Genomic DNA, 20,872 nt, shown 5'->3' on the forward strand with positions numbered 1-20,872 from the left:
CTTGAGTTATAAAGACACCTGCGAGCCTTCTGTTCTTGATGCAATTCTTGAGCAAGGAAAGACTTCATTTAAAGGTAAAACTTGTCGAATAGTAGTTTGAGTGATATTTTACTGCATCTTCATTTGAAGGAAATGGTGGAAAATCTGTTCGGTCGTTTTCTTACACATGTTCAGCATGTAGTGTTTTGTTGTTTTTTGTTGCTGTGTCTATTTTGTACAAGTCGTTGCACTTATCACAGATCCTCATTTCTATGTCGTGCAGTGTTGATCTGGTAGTCGTTATTGGTATCGAGATACTAAAAACTCCCTTATCCCACGTTCGCATCAGGTTTTTTTGACTGCACAGGAGGCGTAGATTTATAGTTCCTTTCCTAACAAACCCACAACAAATAACACATTCATGAATGCAAAAGCAGACTATTTGCGCCACGTGGGAACCATCTAGTACTCTTTGCTCTGCACAAAGACATTTGAGTTAAAACAGGAAGAAGCATTGTATTAATCTACATACAGTTGACATTCCAAAGCATTTTGTCGCGTCGACTGGTTGGTAATCGTAGTAGTCTGTTTGCCTATTTGACATGCCAATTTTACATCGAGTTGACTTTTAATAGGTATGGTAAAACTGACGGAGTTCTACATAAAAGTCACTCCTGCTGGAATGAAACTAACCAAACGATTTTCGAATGTTTTTTTTACGTTTTTTTCTTTCTTTCAATTACACGGCTTTCTTATCTATTATCTAATAATCTTGTTTGTTTTTTTTGCTTTCTAGTGCTTATTTTAAACACTCATTTTTAAAATGTATTTTTCCTCTACCTCAACATTACTGATTTTCCGCAGTGTGACGATGATCCACCACATGCCTACTCGCAGACGTTCATCCTGAAACCGTTGGAAACATCGTACTACTGTGCGCACGACATTTTCCGTCTGAACATCCATAACAGCGCATAAAAAACCGAATGCCGAACCATGGGTGGTGCATGGTACAACAAACAACGCGTCGAAAACAGGAGAAAAGACAACACAGAAAGGAACAACGGGACAAACTGTTTATCATCACGCTGCTGGCCGCAACTTCCTTCCACTTTCTCTATGGGAACGGAAATAATAGCTGGGATCTAAGTTTATTTAATTGCTGGAGGTAATTCTTGAGAAAATAATATTGCCTAATTTAGAAATTAATGTCAACGCTTGTTTTGGAACGCCGAATAAACGCCAAGATTAAAAACTATTGTCTATTGATACTAAAGTAAGGTGTGTGTATTCATTGTTATCCATCTAATTTGTTTAGTTTTTTCTTTAAGCCAATATTTTTATAAGTTCTATGCCAACTAGTTCAATGACCCATCGCAGCTTTGTCTCTTGCAGAGATTAAAGGCCCTAGTATAAAGGTACGCGCAAAGAGCGTGCAGAAAGTGAAACCGAAAAAAGTCTACCTATCGAGCAAAATTAGAATCCAACTTTGCTGCAGAGGTATCAGAGATGGATTCCAATTGTGCTCGATAGGTAGGCTTTTTTGACTTCACTCTTTGCGCAACTGTTCTCTATAGACTGTGGCAGAGATTAGAACAGGATGGAAATAGAAATAACTAACATTTTTGCATATTTTGTGGTACCAGTGGTTTTTAGCTACCGAGCTAGGAATATATCTTCAAGCCACAACTGGCTCGCGGTTGGTCGGGGCCAAGGTCAGGAGGCCGTTCAAATCTTTTTTTTTTTGTTAGGGGAAACTTTGTCACTGCGACCACTATTCAGGTTATCTTTTGTGGCTGTCCCTGTTTGATCTACATGTTACAAATTGCCCGAATCGAATGTAGTTGGAAGCGAGTTGTTTGTTTGTCCACATGTGTCGTCCCAACCTGGTAGTACATTATTAATGTAGCTGAGGATTCGTTTGGGGCAGGTATGCCATATCTCGTGAGGCGTCATAAGATGCCTTCCGAAGTATCGCTCCCTTCGAAGAAATAGTACTGCACAATGGCAGAGAATATGTTCCAAGCTCTCGGGCTCGTAGTTACAAAATCTTTAAGATTTGACTTTTGCCAATTTTTTTCAGATGATACTTAGCAGGACAATGTCCCGTAAATAAACCTGTGATTATACGTAAGTCTTAACGTTTTAGATCCATTAGTTTTTTGGCTCTCGTTGTATCTGGATGTATGAATTTCTTAGCTTGTCGAAGCGCTTTCTACGTTACGCCAGTCGTTTAGAAGTTGGTCTCTTGCCCAAGCCGAAAGTTCTAGTTTAATGGCAGATATACCTAGAAATGGTTCTGGTCCAACAAACATATTTGATGAACCACGCCTGGCTAATTCATCGGCCATTTCGTTACCATCGATTCCTTGGTGGCCAGGTACCCAGAATATCATTACTTTATTCCGAGTTGCCGGTTGTTGTAAAGATGTGATGCACTCCCAAACCAGTTTGGACTCACATTTCGACGACCTTAAGCCAACAGTGCTGCGTGGCTGTCCGGGAAGATTGCGATTTTTGCATGTCTGTAGTTTCGTTTCCTACAGACCTCCGAGCAGGTGTATATTGCATATACCTCTGCCTGGAAAACTGTAGGCCTCTTTCCCATTGATATCGCTTCTTTAATTCTTGGTCCGTAGACTCCCGAGCCAGTCAGCTCACCCATTTTAGAACCATCCGTATAGAATGATATTGTACCTTGAGGTAGTATAGGACCCTCTACATCCCACATCTGACGATCCACTATGTGGACCTCATATGAGATATCGAAGTTCGGTTTAGTCTCCATTTTATCTTGAAGTATAGTCAAGATAGGGTCCGTTCAAATCTTGATCTGCTTTCAGTGCTGCAAATTTTCGATAGGTTTATTTGAAATTTAAGGAATAACAAATCTCAAATCATTGAAACCTAGAAACCACGTTCCATATTTTCTGGGGGAAATCTGGGAGCGCCTGCGTGCTTTGTCTGTAAGATCTACAAGATTACCTTAGTTTGGGTTCCCTCGCTTTTTTCCATTCCAGGTAATGAAGAAGTGGCGGGCGACATATGAAACAATTTTTCAGTATTACTGATCAGTGAACCCTCGAAAGTTGGCAAACTTCATGGAGAAATGGTGAACTGGGAAGGTGGCTACATTCGATAATCCCTAAAGTATCGAAGAAACCTTGGTTCAAGGGGATGGATGTGGGTTGGGATTTCATTCGTGTGATGTCTCGGCTCATGTCCAATCACTACACGCTGGACGCTCATCTCCGACATATTGGGCTCGCAAATAGCGGTATCTTCACCTGTGGCAACGGTTATCACGATATTTAACATATTGTTTGGGCATGCGCCGAGTACTGTTCTGCCAGATCTCAACTATTCGATTCCCTTCGGGCCCAAGGAAGATTACCCAATGTCCCGGTTCAAGATGTACTGGCAAGCCGCGATCTCCTCTATATGCCCGTCGTATATACCTCCCTAAAAACCATCAATATTCAGATCTAACAGCCCCTAATAATTTTCTTATCATTCTCAGAAGTGCCCTCTTCCACATACCGTACCCCAACGATGGTTTGATGCGACTCCAAGACGACACAAAACATCTCAGCACAACATCACACGCGCAACGCGGTGTGTTGCCGATCCGCATCTCAGCCGTACTACGACATCGTCTGGAGCAACCCCTGCCGGCTCGAGGAAGACCGCCCGGCGTCCCAATACATGATGCATCCGTCTGAATCTGTAATTCAAAACATTGATTACCGATGCCGGGAGCTGAAAGTTAATATCTCCCTCCCCTGTTAATATCTCTCTCCACTGTCTCTGATACACAAATGTAGGACTTCGCCCCCCTCCCTTGAATATATTCCAGAGACTTATGTGCCCCCCTGTCTTCTTGTTTTAATTGATCAATATAATAATCTCGTTAAGAAATAGCCAACAGTACCACTACTTAAAAATAGCTTTAATTAATCCCCCCTAATTTTAATAAAATTGAACTACTCCCTCTCGTTATTTCTAGTTTTTACATGCGCTTAGTTAAATATTTAATTGCTCAAATAATCTCCCTTCTAAAAATCCTAATCCTGCATTTTTTTTTCGAGAGTTGTCCTACTGGAGCTGTAGAGTTAGGTTCTCGGAAGGGCTCCCCGTCAGAATCACATGCTACAATTTGCAAACGAGACAAGCAATGTCGCCCACTAAAAAACTGCTTTAGGTCAATTGTAGCGGGCCGTGATTCTGAATGTGATATTCATTGTACGGTTCAGGGATGTGCGGGCGCAGGTACTCGCGATCGCGTGTATCATCGCGAAAGGCTCGAACATTTGTACGTTAACGTGCTCGATCGCGTGTGCGTTTGTATGTCGCTAACGTGTATGTAGCTTTGCGTATATAAATTATATTTCATAACCGTGTGCCTTTCGCATATTCGCGTGTGTTCTAGAATGACCGCGCGCGGACCGTGAATCTGAGACTTAATTTTTTGTGCATGGTTCAGATTCCAGAAGAAAGTGGGTTCTTCCATATCATTAGAGTTCCCAATCATGTCGCCGTAGAACGTGTGGTCTAGTGGATATGAGTTTTATATTTTTTGATTGGTCCAACTGAATGTATAGACCTAAATAAATGTACGGACGTGACCGATTCATGATCGCGCGCGTTTGCGGGTTCGCGTTTGAGACCGTGTTTGTAACTTCGTAAGTACATTCACACAATTGCCGGAGTGTTATCAAGTTTGCGCGATTGCGGGCATAGGTATGCGTAGACGATCGCGAAGGGCTTAAGCGTTCGTATTTTGACGTGTTTGTCGCGTGTATAAATTCGATTTTAAAACCCTGCGGCCATTCATATATTCGCGGACCGTCATTCTGATCTTTAGTTTTCGGTGTACGGATCACATTCTGACAGAGAGAGAGAGAGAGAGAGAGAGAGAGAGTTACCCCATATCACTAGAGTTTCCGGTCATGTCGCCATGGAACGTTTTGTCTAGTGGATATGGAAGTTATTTTTCAATTTTATTATTTTTTTATTAATTAACAAGGACCTAAACTGTTGGTACCGAGGATAGAGACTTCCGGACGATCCCGATTCATGATGGCGCGAATGCGGGAGTTTGTAGATTGACGCTTGAGATCGCGTTGGTAAGTTTATGAGTGCTGAGACGTTCGCCTTATCACCGGGGTATAATCATGTTTGCGAGTTCGTTGGCGTAGGTTGCTTGGGAAATCGCGAGGGGCTCTAACGTTTGTACGCTTACGTGATTTTGTAACGTGTGTTCTTGAATGGTCGCGCGAACCGTGAGTCTGATAATAAATTTTCGGTGTGCGGTTAGAATTCTGGCAGAGAGTGGGATCCCTTATATCGATAGTGTTCCCGGTCATTTCGCCATGAGACGTGTTGTCTAATAGGTATGAGCGTATTTTCTTAATTGGTCCAGCTGCAGGCATGGACCTAGGCTTCTAGGATCAAGGATAGACTTCCGGACGTGATCGATTCGTAATCGCGTGCGCGAGGGCATTTTTGTAGGTTCCCGCTTGAGACCGCGTTTGAGAATGTGTGAGTGTCAAGACGTTCACTATCACCATCTTTGTTGACCCAGCTGAAGACGGGTGTAGAATGGCAGTATAGGACTCGAAAAGAAGCAATAAAGCACAATATATGAGAGACGTAATAGATTAGATAGGTACAAGATACAGCTGAATTGATGATCATCACATGAAAGACATACATTAGTACTTCAAATTCTACCAATACTTGAATAGCCAACCACCACACAGCACATCCTTTCTCAATTATCTCTTTGTTACTGGTTGATTGTCGGCTATGAGCGGGTAAATAGAGGAAAGGTATAGAACAGAAAAAGGCTCATATCAGCCCTCCCAGCCTCCTCGATACATCACTATCGAGGCGTATTGTAATAAATCGAATCGAATGACTCGATCACTATGCTCAAGATCAAATGAGCCCTCGAACAACCGAACCAGTATGTTCCCCCATTTGAAAGTAGAAACATCCATATCAGCCGTCCGCCAAAACACTCGATTGAATGATTATTAGTCATGAGATTCAGAGATCAATGAACCAGCACTCGCTCGGATCTCCCATTCTTATCAATCAAGCAAGAGTACGCGCCCATCAGGCTCATAACCCACGCCCAGGGAAAAATCCTAAAGTGCATTATTATACAAAAAAAAACACAACATGACCCCCTCCCCCAAATCTTTCGAATATTATATTATCCCCTCTTATATATGTATAAGTTAGCTGTAAAATGTCTTTAGTTTTATTATATAAAAACAAAATAATAATTAAATGTGTAACCCCCTAGTTTTAAGAAATTCAAATAAACGAATTGAAAAAAAAACTCAAATCATGCCAAACTTTGTTAATTGCGTCATTCATTCAAACTGTCCAGCCGCTCAATCATTTTCCATTCGTTTTCAATTTAATGGCCCCTGGCTCCTAATTTTTGGCGTTAGCTCAAATTAATGAGGTTTAAGCAGCTCTTGATTCCAAGCTCGACTGGTCTGCGCACTTCAATTTCAGGCTTACGAAAAATCACGAAGACTCAAACCCAAGTACAATCATTGGATCGATGCAGCAATTGGGTGTACAATACTGGCACACGGGTGCCTCATGTGGTGGCGAGAAGAGAAGTCATAACAATCCAGTCAAAGCTAAACCATTGGCGATTTGCAGCAAAACTAAACTCAGTCATGCGATACCTATGATTCAGCTCATGGGATCCTATTCTCACAGTCACGTCACTTGGTGACTAGAAGAAAATTTCCTTCTAGTCACTAGGTGACGTGACTGTGAGAATAGGGCCCATGAACTCGCAAAGTGATGCAGTTTGATTTTTTCACTCGTAAGTGAGTCTTAGCTTCCAACAGGAACAGTTTATTCTTGGAAGGAATTTACCACTGGCAACATATGAGCAACAAGTAAGAAATTTATTAATCTGAAGTTACAGTCATTCGAATCTATCTTCGAAATGTAATCGCGGCTAGGGGCAGATCACTCTAGAAATGTATAACAAATTTGCATCAAATTAGAAAAAAATGCATTTAATTTCTATTTTTGCATCAACTTTGCACTCCCTCGCAGAAAAAGTTTGTTTAACAAACGTCCTACGCTGATTCACTTTGTTCGACGTTTTGTTGAATGTAGGGCTAATTTTTTGTAGGGTTTTGACGTCTTACACGCAACGCAAAATACAGTCGTGATTCGCTGGTTGGACATTTTTTAACTGGACCGCTTTTTAGTTGAACCTCCGCTAGTTGGACCATTATCCAACTAAAAAACATCTGAACGTCAAAATCTCGTGTCAAATTTACTTTGACAATCAATCTGACAATATTTTGAGATGTGAACAGATAAATTTAAACTGCCAACATCTCCTTTGGAGAGTTTTTGACATTTGTCAGTCGGTCCAACTAGCGAATCAAATTCGTTAGTTGGACAAGGCTGTGGCCCAACCAGCGAATCATGACTGTACATTGCACGTAACGCAAAATACATTACGAATTTCTATTTTGATGGAAAGAAATGCATTTAATTTAGCTGATGTTTAAATATGCATCATAAGTGATCTGTCTCTAGAATCGCGGTATTACGGTGGTTACAAAATACTTTCTATAAATAAAGTTTCAACTGGAAACCGAGACCTAACCAGTACCACTCCTTAAACTCCTTGACTTTTTGGACTACGTAGGAGATTCTGTTGGGAATATAAGAGAAAAATATCGATTGTGTATGATGCAACCTTTCAGATTTCCTGGATTCGTCCACATTTTTAAACGTCGTCGTTCAGATATACAGATTTTTTTTTTATTCTGATCCAGATAGAGAATTTGTACAGTTTCATCCCAAAAATTTGAAAGATAACAAAATAAATTACAAGATCGCGTCGTTAAATCATAAACCATTTCTGCAAATAGCAAGAAACACAAAAGTTTCCTCGCCGAATCAACGAAATTTTACTATATTTTCATTAGTTGGATGTTATCAGTATACTAAGGCATATTCGTTAACATGTTTTATTAGTAAAATGCCTGCATAGAAGAGCAAAGAACCTTTTCCATAAGTATCCAGACCATCCAGAGACAATTCCGCACTTTTTCAAAAAATATTGCAGATTTTTTGGAAAAATACTGCCTGGTTTATTGCCTTGATTCTGATGATCATCCCTATACCTAACGGTACCGAAATCCTTCTCCGCTCAATGCCGACTACACTAAAATCAACCACAAGGGTTTCATCTCGCGCACGCACATGTCAAAAGTCAAACATTGGCAAAAAACAGAATAGAATTTTTGCACCTTTATTATCGTCAGCCAGCTGCAGCGAATTTTCGGCAATTTTGTGAGATACAAGCTTAAGCTCGACATCGAACTACCGCATTATAGAACCCGAATTATTGAAAGCATCGATTGCGAGTGATAAACAACCGGAAAACTCCAGGTGATTAGCAATAAAACGGTGTGTCTGCTTGCGCTGCGAACAACGTGCGACGCTGTGGGGCTGAGGGAACTGCGTTGATCTGCAATGTTTCACAGGATTAACTGTCTGCAGCACAATCTGGCAGGGTGTATGTAAAAATTCGGATCCGGAAGGTTTAACGGACAATGAGTACGAGAATTAGGGCGTACCGAGCGCAGGAACGCAAACTAGCCGTCTACTACGTGTTTGTTTACGTTTTCTGCCTGCAGATTATCACGACGAATACGCGCACTTCCACCCTGTGGAAGCTTAACTCGGAGCAGGGGAAGATTGTGAGCGTTCCCGCTTCCGGTGTGAGCGGAAGGGTATGTTAACCATGTTGTCATTTTGGTTTTTGATCAAATAATGTTTTTTGTCTCATAGGATGATTCTTTCGCCACTTATGCCATGGAGGAACTGACGGGTGAGCGCGGTCAGTTCCTTCACCCGGACGAAGCCGACGAGGACGAGGAGTCTACGTTCGCTATAATAACGGCGACAGCGGCCAACTATCGGCATAACACGTGGAACATTGGCGAGGGGACGACGGAGGAACTGCTGCGACGGCTTGAGGAGAAGTGAGTAGTTACATTACTTAACACGGACATCTGTCGATGTCACATCCGCTTTGTTTTGTATACTTCACAGTCCAACAGCGAGCCCTCTTACTTCCTATAGCAAGTCTGCAAAAAATTCCAGTGGGAACACTGACAGCAGAAGTGATTTCCGTGGAAGCTCCACTGATCAACTGAAGGAGGAAGCGAAAGCACCGGAACAGTTGGACTTACTAACCTGTGGTAAGCCGGTTAACTTTACGCACTACGATGATCTGGTCGGTGTGGCACAGCGGTACGAGCACAATCCAGCGCCAGAACCGGAGGTTGCGTATTTGTTTCTGAAGCGGAAGGCGGGCCAATCGTTGGAACATTTCAACATTGACGCCCTAGAGCGACGGCTACGTCGGGCCAAGAAGGAACAACCGCACACCATCTATCTGTGGAATCAGATCGGGAACTTTTGGCGCATTAAGGGGAACGCTGGTCATGCGATCGAGTGCTTCCGGCGGGCACTGTCCATTTCGCCTACCAACGCCGATACGTTGCTCAATCTGGCCCGGGTGTTGTTTAATTTGCAGTATCTGGATGATGCCATTAGTCTTACCAAGCGGTTCGGTTTTTTTCCTGTTTCGATTTAAGATTGTGCTTTAATACAATCGTTTTGTTGTAGGTCGCTGGAGGTACATCCACCAGAACGGAGCGCCTGGCGGCAATATTTTACTCTGGGCGAGATTTTTAAGGCGTACGGACAGCTGTCTGATTCGATACTGCATCTGAGGCAGGCGCTGGCGCTGCATCCGCATTACGAGCCGATCCGACGGTTGATTGCCGAAGCGGAAAAAATTGAATTCGCGTCCAACACGACGCGGATGCAGTTCTACACGGGACTAATCATTGTGGTGCTGGTATGTTGAATGTGGTTTCTATCTATTTGTGTTAGTGGTAAACGCAGAATTATTCTTGCAGTCCCTGGTCGTCCTCTTAATGGTCACCGTCATGCTCAAGTCCAGAGGTTCTAGTCACGGCCACTGTAGTAGCTCAGCCATTAGCATTGCCAGTCTGGGTACTGCCGCCGGCGATGGCAGCCTTGGCGAAGATCCGGCAAATGATAACAACAACAACAATAACAACGGCCCGGGTCGTCTGATGGGACCACTTATCAATGGATTTTCGTTGGCTGCCTTTCGGCCGGCCAAACATTTCAATCGAGCTCAGGCGATGCGTTCGCTTCGGAGTGTCGCTTTTCGTTCGTTCCGCCCGTTCAGGTATCGAAAGTGAGTTCGCTGTTTAGGTACTTGTAACACATTTATATCCTAGTGAGGAAGTGGCTTGTCAACCCTTCGGCTATTTATTAGATCATACAGACATAAACACTCACGCAGGCAGGCAGGCAGGCAGATACAAGTTAGAAATTAAAGAGTAAAAGTAGGAGCAGCTTACAAACCAACTACTATTTATTATTATTTACCATATAGGAAGCAAAAAGCAAACAATAATTATTATCATTACGCGCTAGAAAGTAATGACAACGCAACGCTAAGCGAAAGTTTAGGTGTGAAAGAATGCGTTCGATCCTACAACAAGAATACTCTTCGTTTAATTGAAATTTAAAATTAAAGCACAAGTACTTTATTCCCAGGATGCTGGCAACTCGATGAGATTAAGGGCACTGATCCTAACCTTTTCTCGACGTAACAACCGATTTTGGTTCCCAAACGGGGAACATTTGACAAAAATAAATGTATAAGTTAGATTCTTATAAGGGCTTTTGTCATCCCAGCGTGAATTTGTTCGATTTTTGAAAAACAAAACGAAACTATTTCTCTCGTGAATTGAATGTGATAGTTTATTTTTTTTTATTTTAGTTTTTTTTTCCGTAGTTTTTTGAATGATTTGTTTTAAAAATCTTCCCCTACTAGAATTAGCCGCGCGAGCCAATTGAAACATATGCTTAGTGAAAAGTGAGAAAAAAATAAACGCAAAATCAATGATTTGTGGAATGATTTGTTTGTCCTTCGAAAGAACATTATCTAAATTTGGTAGTTTTTCAGTTGCTGGCTAAAACCTTATACGCCACAGCATTCTACTTGATCCCGAAACTGAGTCAGTTTCTAAGCCCAACCGCTGTCAGTTCATACGCTTAAATGCATGAATTTCATTTTTCTTTGGTACTCATTTTTCTAGATGGATACGATCTACACCTCTTGTTGAGCATTTTGTCATTGTCATTGTCATTTCTCAGCCCACATCCTGGCAGACGTTCATCCGCCCATCTAGACTCTGTCAAGATGAGGACCTACAAAGCCTAACTGTTCGTATGTGCTAGTCCGTATAGCACACCAGTTTCTTCCACAAGCAGGCGCCGGCTATTAACCAGTCCCACAAGTTTCAGATACATTACATAGAGGATAGTTGGAGACAGAAAATGAAGAGATAGTAAAGAGATTTCGGTTTGCTGAAACGAGACAAGAAAAGCAAAATAATTGTGATCAGTTTTTTCTTTTTTTTTATCGGGAAGATGGGACTGCAGCTTAACGTAACGTCAAGTTCTCTGTTTTGTCTGGTCCAATGTATCCTGCTCCTAACAACGCGTGCTAAGTCGTCAGTGATGCAATTAAAACTTCGCATTGATTCCGCTTCTATTTTCTTCCTGATCTCCTCATGGGTCCCCTAGGTCAGAAGCGGATCAATCGACTGTTAAGTAAATTAGAGATCGCAGTCAGCCGTGATGTCCGCGAATTTCATACATACATACAAACTATTTGGCGCAAGTTCAGAGCGTGTAACGTCGTGTCATCTAGTCTGTCACCCTATGGAAAATAATCCTACCATCGCCTTGGGGTCAACGTCATATTGGCAAATTTTGCATTGAATCCGCTTCTGTCTCTTCCTAATCTCCTTTTTGTCTCCTAGGTCCGAAGCAGATCAATCGACTAGTAATTGAAACGGTAAACATACTAGCAGTATTTGTCCTTACTCGCGAATACTTTTCCTACAACTGTGCTGTTTCTTCTCTATCTTATAACATAACTCGATTATCCCTGTCCTAGTCAATATACATATTCATTACATTATGGACCAGGCAAACCCTTAATTTTCTATTATTATTATCCTGAGTAGCTATACCAGTGAAGGTATTTTAGGATTTCGCAAAAAGAATCTCTGCCAATAAAGGCGTAAGAAATATTTATCCACTATTAATCATAAAGTTTGCTCGAACCGAATGTCCGCCTGGTTCGATTCGAATAGACCACACCGACCCGAAAGGGTTGCTTATCATTTCTGAGAGCCGGTGTGCTTGGTCGAGTTTAGTAATCATAAGAACAAGTCCTGAATAATTAACTATCTCCTAGGTGCCAGTCCTGCACTCCTTTCCTGAACTAGCCTCATACTCACGATCAAAAGAGTCGACAACTAGTAGGATCCACATGTCCCCCACCCAAGTGAATTGATCAGCTTGCAAGTAGGAGCACATGTCTACCAACCAGCCAAGAAGACTTCCGAATCAATGAGAATGGACCATGCCAGTCGAAGGCCACAGGCCCAGCGCCATCTCGTACAGTGTCATTGTCATTTCTCAAGATGAGAACCTACAAAGCCTAACTGTTCGTATGTGCTAATCCGTATAGATTTTGGTTTGCTGAAACGAAACAAGAAAAGCAAAACAATTGTGATTAGTATCGTAGCTATAATAAATAAATAAACGATTTCTCCTCTGTTGTCGGTTTCCCTTGTTCGTAGTCCTCCCTCCTGTTCCTGGTCTGTTTGGGCCACTGGCTTTCCGTTTCCTTGGCCGTCACGCTCGATCGATTTAGACATCATAGCAGGAGAAACAAATGAAAAGACAAAACAAAACAAAATGAAAATAAATGGACGTCTGCTATCTGTGCCTAAATTGATGTTGCTTCTCAGTTTTGCACGACCCAGGGGGGACTTGGCCTTGATCCCAATGCTCTGTCACCGATGTTACGTGATATTCGTTATGGAATATTCTTTGTGTGGGGGCCATTCATAAGCAATGTTGTTCGTTTTTTTTTTATTCCTGATCCTCTGATACGTCTAAAATTCATTTTTAGTTTTTATCTCGTTACGTGACGCTCTCCTCTATTGTCAATATCCAACATCATTTATGAATGGTCCCCTGGTGATATATTTAGAGCAGACAATCCAATGAAAAATAGGATTTACAGGATTTTAGTGCGCTGTTGGCGCCTTGTGTCACATCTTCATGTTTGTTATTCATACTAACAATACCAAAGCATGCGATGTGATGACCGGAAGATTAGAGAAGCAACTCCTCCCCTTCCCCCCAGAAGGATACGATCTACACCTCTTGTTGAGCATTTATATCATAAAATTCGGTATGTTACCAAATGGCAAAAGTATGCATTTAAGGGTTAACAGCAGTTTTTTTTTTTTTATCCCGTTATGGGCAGCTAGGGCCGAGGGTGATGGCTAGCGGGTTTCATACATCCTTGACCTGACGGACAAAGCTATGGTGCCTTGAACACAGGCAACGCAGATCCAAGGCCATCATTGAAATGATAAGTTCTGCGTTTGAGATGTACTTCCCCCGGTTGCCAGACGAATACCTGTAATTATTACTTGTTGCTTTGTATGTATGAATCTAATGTTCAGTCCTGAGTGGTGTATGCGTGGAAGATGTGGTTTTTAGCGTTCGAGTCCAGGAGTGCATATCTGGGTTAGCGTGGGCGTTTACTAATTGTGTAATAGTGTGATCGCTAAAGGCTCGAGCATTTGAATGCTAGCGTGTCTCTAACTTTGCGTGCATAAATTCGATATTAGATTCGTGTGGCCATTTGCATATTCACGTGTATTTTTGAACTATCGCGCGCGGACCCTGAATATGATAATTAATTTTTAGTGTATGGTAGAGGAACGTGTTGTCTAGTGAATATGAGCATCATTCTTGATTGGTCCAACTGAAGGCATGAGTCTAGGCTGATCGAGAGTAGAGAATTCCGAATGTAGCCGGTCTATGATCGCGCGAGTGATGGGTTAATGCTTGAGACCGCGATTATAAAGTTATAGGTGCTGAAAAGTTCACTTAAGTAAGGGGGTGTTTCAATGTTGGCGAAATTGCGAGCGTAGGTGTGTGTGGATGATTGAAATTGTAATGTAAGTTCGCGTCTCGTCCTGTCGTGTCTGGGGTTTCCAGGTTACATGCATTCACCAGATGAGACTAGCTTATGTCAGCTTACTTGTGCACTGGTTTCGCAGAATCGAGGCGATCATCGAAATGATAGATCCTACGAGTGAATGCACTTGGCCCAGTCACCTGTCAAGCATTTGTGTATTTGTGTGTGTTGAGATATGTGTGGAGCCTGTAAATAATATTTTAATATGGATAATATTTTATACGTCAAAACAAGAAATATGTAATATACTACTTACAGTTTGTTGATCGTTCCTACTTATCTGATTCCATCGAGTATGAGAATACATCTCCATTGTTCTAAAACTTGGCGACGTCTGATGGCAGAGAAGAATCATTGTTGGCAGCAATGTTGCTCTTCTTGGATTATGAGCTCGAAAAGGTCATCACAAGAATATAACGCATGAGACCGAAAATAAATAAAAATAATATAAAGAGAAGAGTTAGTATTGTTATTGAGTATTACTAATATGCCGATTTTTTTCGAGAGTTGTCCTACTGGAGCTGTAGAGCTAATTCATTCAATTAAGGCATGGACCTAGACTTCTAGAATCGAGGATAGAGACTCCCGGACGTGTACGATTCATGAATGCGCGAGTGCGGGGGACTGTAGGTTCACGCTTGAGACCGCGCCCGAGTGATTACAAGTGCTAAGACGTTCATACTATTACCGGGATGTTATAATGCCTGGAAGAGCGCGAGTATAGATTGCGTGGATGGCCGCGAAGGGCTCAACCATTTTTATATTTGTCTGTCGTATGTATGTGACTTTGTGTGATTCGATTTTTATGTAGTTTAGTGGATATGAGCACTATATCTTCGATTGATCCACCTGAAGGCATTAGACCTATGCCGCTAGGGGTGATAATAGGGGATTCCGGTCGAAACCGATTCATGATCGCGCAAACGCGGGCATTTGGAGGTTCTCTCTCTCGAGACTGGGATTGTTAATTTATAAGTGCCAAACCATTCACTCAGTCACCGGGGTATTATACTTTTTACGAGATTGTGGGTGTGGTCGTGCGTGGATGATCGTGAAGGACTCGAGCGTTTGTATGTGGACGTTTTTGTCGCGTGTGCCAGTATGTATGCAACTTCGCGTGGACACATTATTTTTATAAGCGTGTGGCCATTCGCATGTTTGCGTATTCTTCAATGATCGCGCGTGGACGTCTTGTCTAGTTTCTACCTCTATTGGTCCAACTAAAGACATGAATTTGGGCTACTAGGATCAAGGCCGGAGACCTAAGACGTGACCGATTTATGATTGCGCGAGCTTAGGTTCTTAGGTTCCAACGTTCACCTAATCAATCGGGGAGTTTGAATATTGGCGAGATCGCGGGCGTTCGCACTTGTGAACAGGTTTGTGTTATCGCGTAGGCCACGTTTGTACGTTTGGAATGAGAGACTGTTAGTGTACATGAGCGAATAAGCAATTTGTGTTAGTTAATGTCAGCATGAATCTAATTGAAAATACAGCAACAAAACAAGAGCGCCTGCAGAGAGAATTGGGCCCAAAACCCACATTGTATATTATTTGACCATGGCAGTGGATAATAAAGGTCGCCAAGTTAAGTACTAAAATTGATCACAATGTAGCTTAACTAAAAAGAAAATAATCGTATCCCAAGTTTCTGTGATATAATCACTGTAATACTGCTTTGGTGGAAAAGCCCCCGGACCGCATCAAGGTACAGTATCATGCCGAGGGGCATTTAAGGGTTAACAGCAGTTGGGGTTAAAACCAGACTCAGTTTCGCTTCAGGCAGTCGGAGTGTCAGGTATGGAATCAAAAAGGATTTATTCCGTTTTTTTCGCTTTGGTCATTTCTTAAAGCGTTCCTGTAAACCTGGAGAATTTTATCGTAGGATTTTGTTCCCCATGCATTTCAAATGGGAGATGGATTTTCGTGACGGAAAAAAGTCTACACGGAAAAATCAAGATTCCCGAAGTGTAAATCCCAAAGGTCTTAGTAGCTTTCTAGTACGCAGAGTCTGCAGAGAGTGATGCCAAAAAAGTCTACCTATCGAGCAAAATAAGAATCCAGCTTTGCTGCAGAGATATCAGAAATGGATTCCAATTGTGCGCGATAAGTACACACTCAAAATCCATTACCTACCAGTAGGTAATTTTAATTTGCTGTCCCTATTTCACTGCCGGAAAACAAGGGAGAGGGAATGATTTTTTTACTCAAAATTAATGGGATGAAGTTTAGTCGGGTTTGGGGAATATCTCATTATTTTTGGGTAAATTTGGACTCCCTCTCTTTCGTTTTTCGTTGGAGGAAGTAGGATGCACAGATTTAAAATTACCTACTGCTAGGTAATGCAAGTTTTCTGTGTAGACTTTTTTTGACTTCACTCTTTGCGCAACTGTTCTCTATAAACTGTGGTAAATCCAATCGCGGAAAACGACACGGATTTTAAAAATTCCACACCAAAAACTCGCCAGGAAACAATTCATCAAGCATTGTTTCCGACGAAAAAAAATGTTGTTTTTATTCGATTCAAAATTATGTACCTACCATTTAAAAAAGATTTGAATTTTTTAGAAGTAGCAGAACTTTTGGTTTGACAGTTTGGAGAGATTTCGGAGAAAAATTTTCCCTAAAGGCTAGTTTACAGTTCGGAAAACGTGTCACGGGATTTGGGTCCTTGTGTATTTTAAATGGAGCTCGGGATTTCAAATCCCGTGACGGGAATTGAGTCTACACAAAAATGACAGTTTTCCTGAAGTGTAAACCCAACCGCGGGAAACATCACGGGATTTTAAAACTCTCCACACAGAAATCCGGCCGGGAACAATTCAACATAAATTGTTTCCGACGGGGAAAATAGTATTTTTTAGAAGGTTTGCAATTTGCTGCAAGTTGGATACTGTTTGTATTTTTAAGAAGCAGCAGAGTTTTTGGTTTGACAGTTTGGAGAGATCTCAGCGGGAAATTTTCCCTGATCAAATCCCGACGCAAATCCCGTGCGAAATCCCGTGATCCATTTCCCGAACTGTAAACTAGCCTTAAAGGCTAGTTTACAGTTCTGGAAATGGGTCACCGATTTTGCACGGGATTCTATCAGGGAAAATTTTCCGCCGAGATCTCTCCAAACTGTCAAAAGAAAAGTTCTGCTGCTTCTAAAAAACACCAACAGTATTAAAATAGCACTAAAAAGGCAATTTTCCCCGTCGGAAACAATTTGTGTTGAATTGTTCTCGGCCGGATTTCTGTGTGAAGAGTTTGAAAATTCCGTGATGTTTCCCGCGGTTGGGTTTAACTAAACTAGCCGTAATCAAGGTCCGGTAAAAAACGCAGCCCGGCTCAGCATTGCAGGGTGGCCAGTGAAAATAGATTTTCGATTTCCCGCTTTTTTCCCGGTTTTCCCGACAATATTTAAATGTTTTTCCCGGTCTAGGAAATCGACAGAATAAAACATAAATTATTGCTATCATGTCTTTATTTTACGTGACACACATAAAAATATCAGATATTTAGTTTTTGATTAGTTTCATTTTTTCATCAAGAATATTGACTTCCTTTTGAGCGTCTGCCAGAATTTTAGCTTTTTTCACCTCCAGTTCACTGATTGATCTGGACGCCACACGTTTCTGCTCAGCTTGCTTTAATTTTTCGTTGTCCTTTTTTTTTCCTGGCGTCTAATGCTTCCTTATACCTGGAATACGCGCTTCTGGAATATTGCAACAAACTTTTGCAGATGTAAACCTTTGTTAGTCCACCGGCATTATGCACCGCATCATATACAATACGCTGGGCTACTAAGCTTTCCTCGAGCTGGTTAACCACTAGGCAATCTTTATTTATTGAGAAACCACGTTCCGATTAAGCATTACCATGGGAAAGTATCAATATTTTCTTTACGAAGCAGCTCAACAACTCTAATGATTTCCCTGAATCAGATATAGCTGTCATCCAGAAATAGTCCACACGTTGTTTGGTCCTTTGGTACGTTGACAAACTGTGCTTGAACGACGGTAATGAAATTAGGTGCGCATACTCATCTTTAACTCTATCGGCCGATGTTCCAGTCATATGTCCTTTCTCTACTACCGTTTGCAAACAAAATTCAAGCCTTTTCTTTGCAATATCGGAATACTGAACAAGTAATTCCGGATTCAGGCACGAAATGAATCGAGTGAACGGGTAAGCTAAAGGAGAACGTTCGAACATCTTCTTAAGAAACCCGACGAAATATGCTTTACAACTGGATCGGAATAGTAAAACATGCTTTTCTGTTTGGTCGACCTTCAATTCGTTGAGCACCACCTTTGCGGTAAACCCGATATCAACATTCGAGACAGCAAGCAAATTATCTTCCACTAGCTGTAAATTAGCTAGTGATTTTGGTTTAGTTTTAAGAATTTCTGGTTTGACGACTTTTTCCATTACCAGCAAAACTATTCCAGTGAGATCATCATACAAAAAAGGCGACATAGGTTCCTCATCTTGAAATTTTTTTAGAAACGGTTCGACCGATGCGGCTGAAGACATGAAGAAAGACAACTTGGCTTTGAACAGTTTGTCACCGACAGCCTCAGCAACGATCTTGAAGTTTTTCGTACCGACGAGCCCTGGAAAACTCCTTTTGTAATCCGGATGACTTTCCTTCCATTTCTTTTCAGTCTGTTTGTTGATAGCGTTGACATACATTTTCAATTTAGGTAGCATTTCATTAGCTCTTTCAGCTACACGGTGGTTTTCAACCCACCTAACTGAACAAAATTTCAACGGAAATAAAGACGACCCAGTCACCGCTGAATACTCTGCTCGGCGCAGGGGAACATCGCGAAACAAATAGTACAACGATTGCAAGAAATCATCAATGTGCCAGTTTGTTTCCTTCATTCCGTATTTAAACGAATTGTGGACAACGTGTAAACCACAACTTCCTATATTCAATAATTCATATGTGTCTCCTCGTTGTTCACGCAATTCTTTTGCAAGATCTTTGACCAGCTTCAAATTTACATTTGGTCCATCCATTGACACTTGAATAACACGACTTAATAAAGAAGGGTTTGGTTTGAGACAACTTTTCAGCCCATCTAATAAATCAACAGCACGTGTAGACGATAAAAAGGCAGAGCCTATGTATGATGATCGCACTTCCTTTTTGCTTTCATCGAAATATTTGACGCAGACGTCCATTTGTTGCCGTTGAGACACTTTGTTCAGTGTTTCATCAAACCCTATAACAAGCTCAGTACAACCACTCAAAGCATCGAACAACTGCCGTGTATAATATGGAGCCAACCCGTATGAAATCATATAGCCGATTTTTGTGCGGCCCAGTTCCACTTTAGCAGCTATCTCGCTATCCGGGAACATATCTTTAAATAACAACACATCCGAACCGGCACAACGCAAAGACCGATGGGTGATCACTGTTTGCAATATCCACAACACTTCAGCCTTTGCAACATTGTCATTCAGTAAGAATTTTTTTATCTTGCTCTTCTCATGGCTTTCGGTAGCAAATAGCTGGATATTTGAATCCTGTTGAGTATCTGCTGGTTTTTCATTCGCCATTGTACTGACCTGTCTTGATGGTCCTAAAACAAAACAGGAATAGTAAAACAATAATAAAATTTCAATTAAATATGACCTACTTACCAGCTTTTTCAAAATGTTCCACGAATTCGGGAACCGCTAATGTACTGTGCTTCGCTTTCTTTAATTGCTGATGCAATTTTCCTTTTTCGTGGCTCGTAAACGCAACTTTTCCCATAGTATCAATTTTAAACGACTTGTTACATAAAATACAACGAGCAGATCCAGAATCTTTAGGATCCGGGGCGCACCACGAAAACTGTTCTTTGTAACGTAACGCAAACTTCGTCATTTTTAATGCGAACCAATATGAATGATTTTTGAATGGCGTTTCACACATCAATGAGATATTGGATCTCTAGCTTCTGCATCGGTATATTCGGTATAAAGGAAGAACGCATACAGACGATTCACGACTACCCACACTAGTTTGGCCGCCGCTAACGTAAATACGCCGACAATAATGAGAGTTACCAGATCTACCGATTTATCCGTTGTTATACCGATTCGCAGATGACGAGGGTAAATTCCACCAAAATATAACTATTTTTGGGAATTTGGAAAACATCCATTAATATCTGTTAAGTTTAGTCTAAAACCTCAAGAGTTTCTTTTAGGGAACGAATCAAAGTTTGTAATTCCAAGTAATTTGTTATTAGATTACAAAATGGTACTACAAAATACCATCTGACCACCCTGGAAAGATGGTAACGACATTAACGGTAAGAGTTGCAGAGGAGAAAATAAATGCGAAGCGGAGAAAGTGCTCTCTTGGCTCTCATCGTTGTATCAACCAGCGTACGAATACATATGGTTGCCATGACTTGGATTGAAAACCATCAATTGAACGAGCAACGTTGCAACTCGCCTTGGCACTCATTTTAGCTAAAAAGAGGCATTCTCTATAGAGACACACGGATATCGCGAGAGTATGTGCTAATGTATGGAGAGAAGTTCTCTTGGTACCGTAAACCGGGGTGACTTTGATCATTGGGGTGACATTGATCACACGAAACTTTTTTCGTAGATCCCACACTACTTTTACATCCCACACTACTTTTACAGTAAACGGCAAGTTACGGCGGGTAGCCTAGAACAAAGTTTCATTAGCCTACCGCTCATCAGCATCTATTG

The 20,872-nt window shown here is 41.5% G+C and overlaps 2 protein-coding genes across 2 annotated transcripts in view; both read left to right on the forward strand.

Annotated features, from left to right (window-relative positions):
* Positions 1 to 1,240, forward strand: part of LOC131690003 (probable nuclear transport factor 2) — a 54,610-nt gene extending 53,370 nt beyond the window's left edge. Inside the window, exon 4 of the mRNA XM_058975451.1 lies at positions 844 to 1,240. Within this exon, the coding sequence (XP_058831434.1) occupies positions 844 to 957 (114 nt within the window). The 3' untranslated portion in view covers positions 958 to 1,240. The remainder of the gene's footprint in view (positions 1 to 843) is intronic.
* Positions 1,241 to 8,246: 7,006 nt separating this feature from the next.
* LOC131690027 (uncharacterized) lies at positions 8,247 to 10,993 on the forward strand. Its single transcript, XM_058975474.1, has 5 exons — positions 8,247 to 8,771; positions 8,830 to 9,023; positions 9,094 to 9,612; positions 9,673 to 9,907; positions 9,969 to 10,993. Exons 1-5 carry the CDS (start codon positions 8,592 to 8,594, stop codon positions 10,278 to 10,280), a joined length of 1,440 nt encoding a protein of 479 aa, XP_058831457.1. The 5' UTR covers positions 8,247 to 8,591; the 3' UTR covers positions 10,281 to 10,993.
* The last annotated feature ends 9,879 nt before the right edge of the window (positions 10,994 to 20,872 follow it).

Source organism: Topomyia yanbarensis, chromosome 1 (genome assembly GCF_030247195.1).
Source record: "Topomyia yanbarensis strain Yona2022 chromosome 1, ASM3024719v1, whole genome shotgun sequence".
Classification (NCBI taxonomy): Eukaryota; Metazoa; Arthropoda; class Insecta; order Diptera; family Culicidae; genus Topomyia; species Topomyia yanbarensis.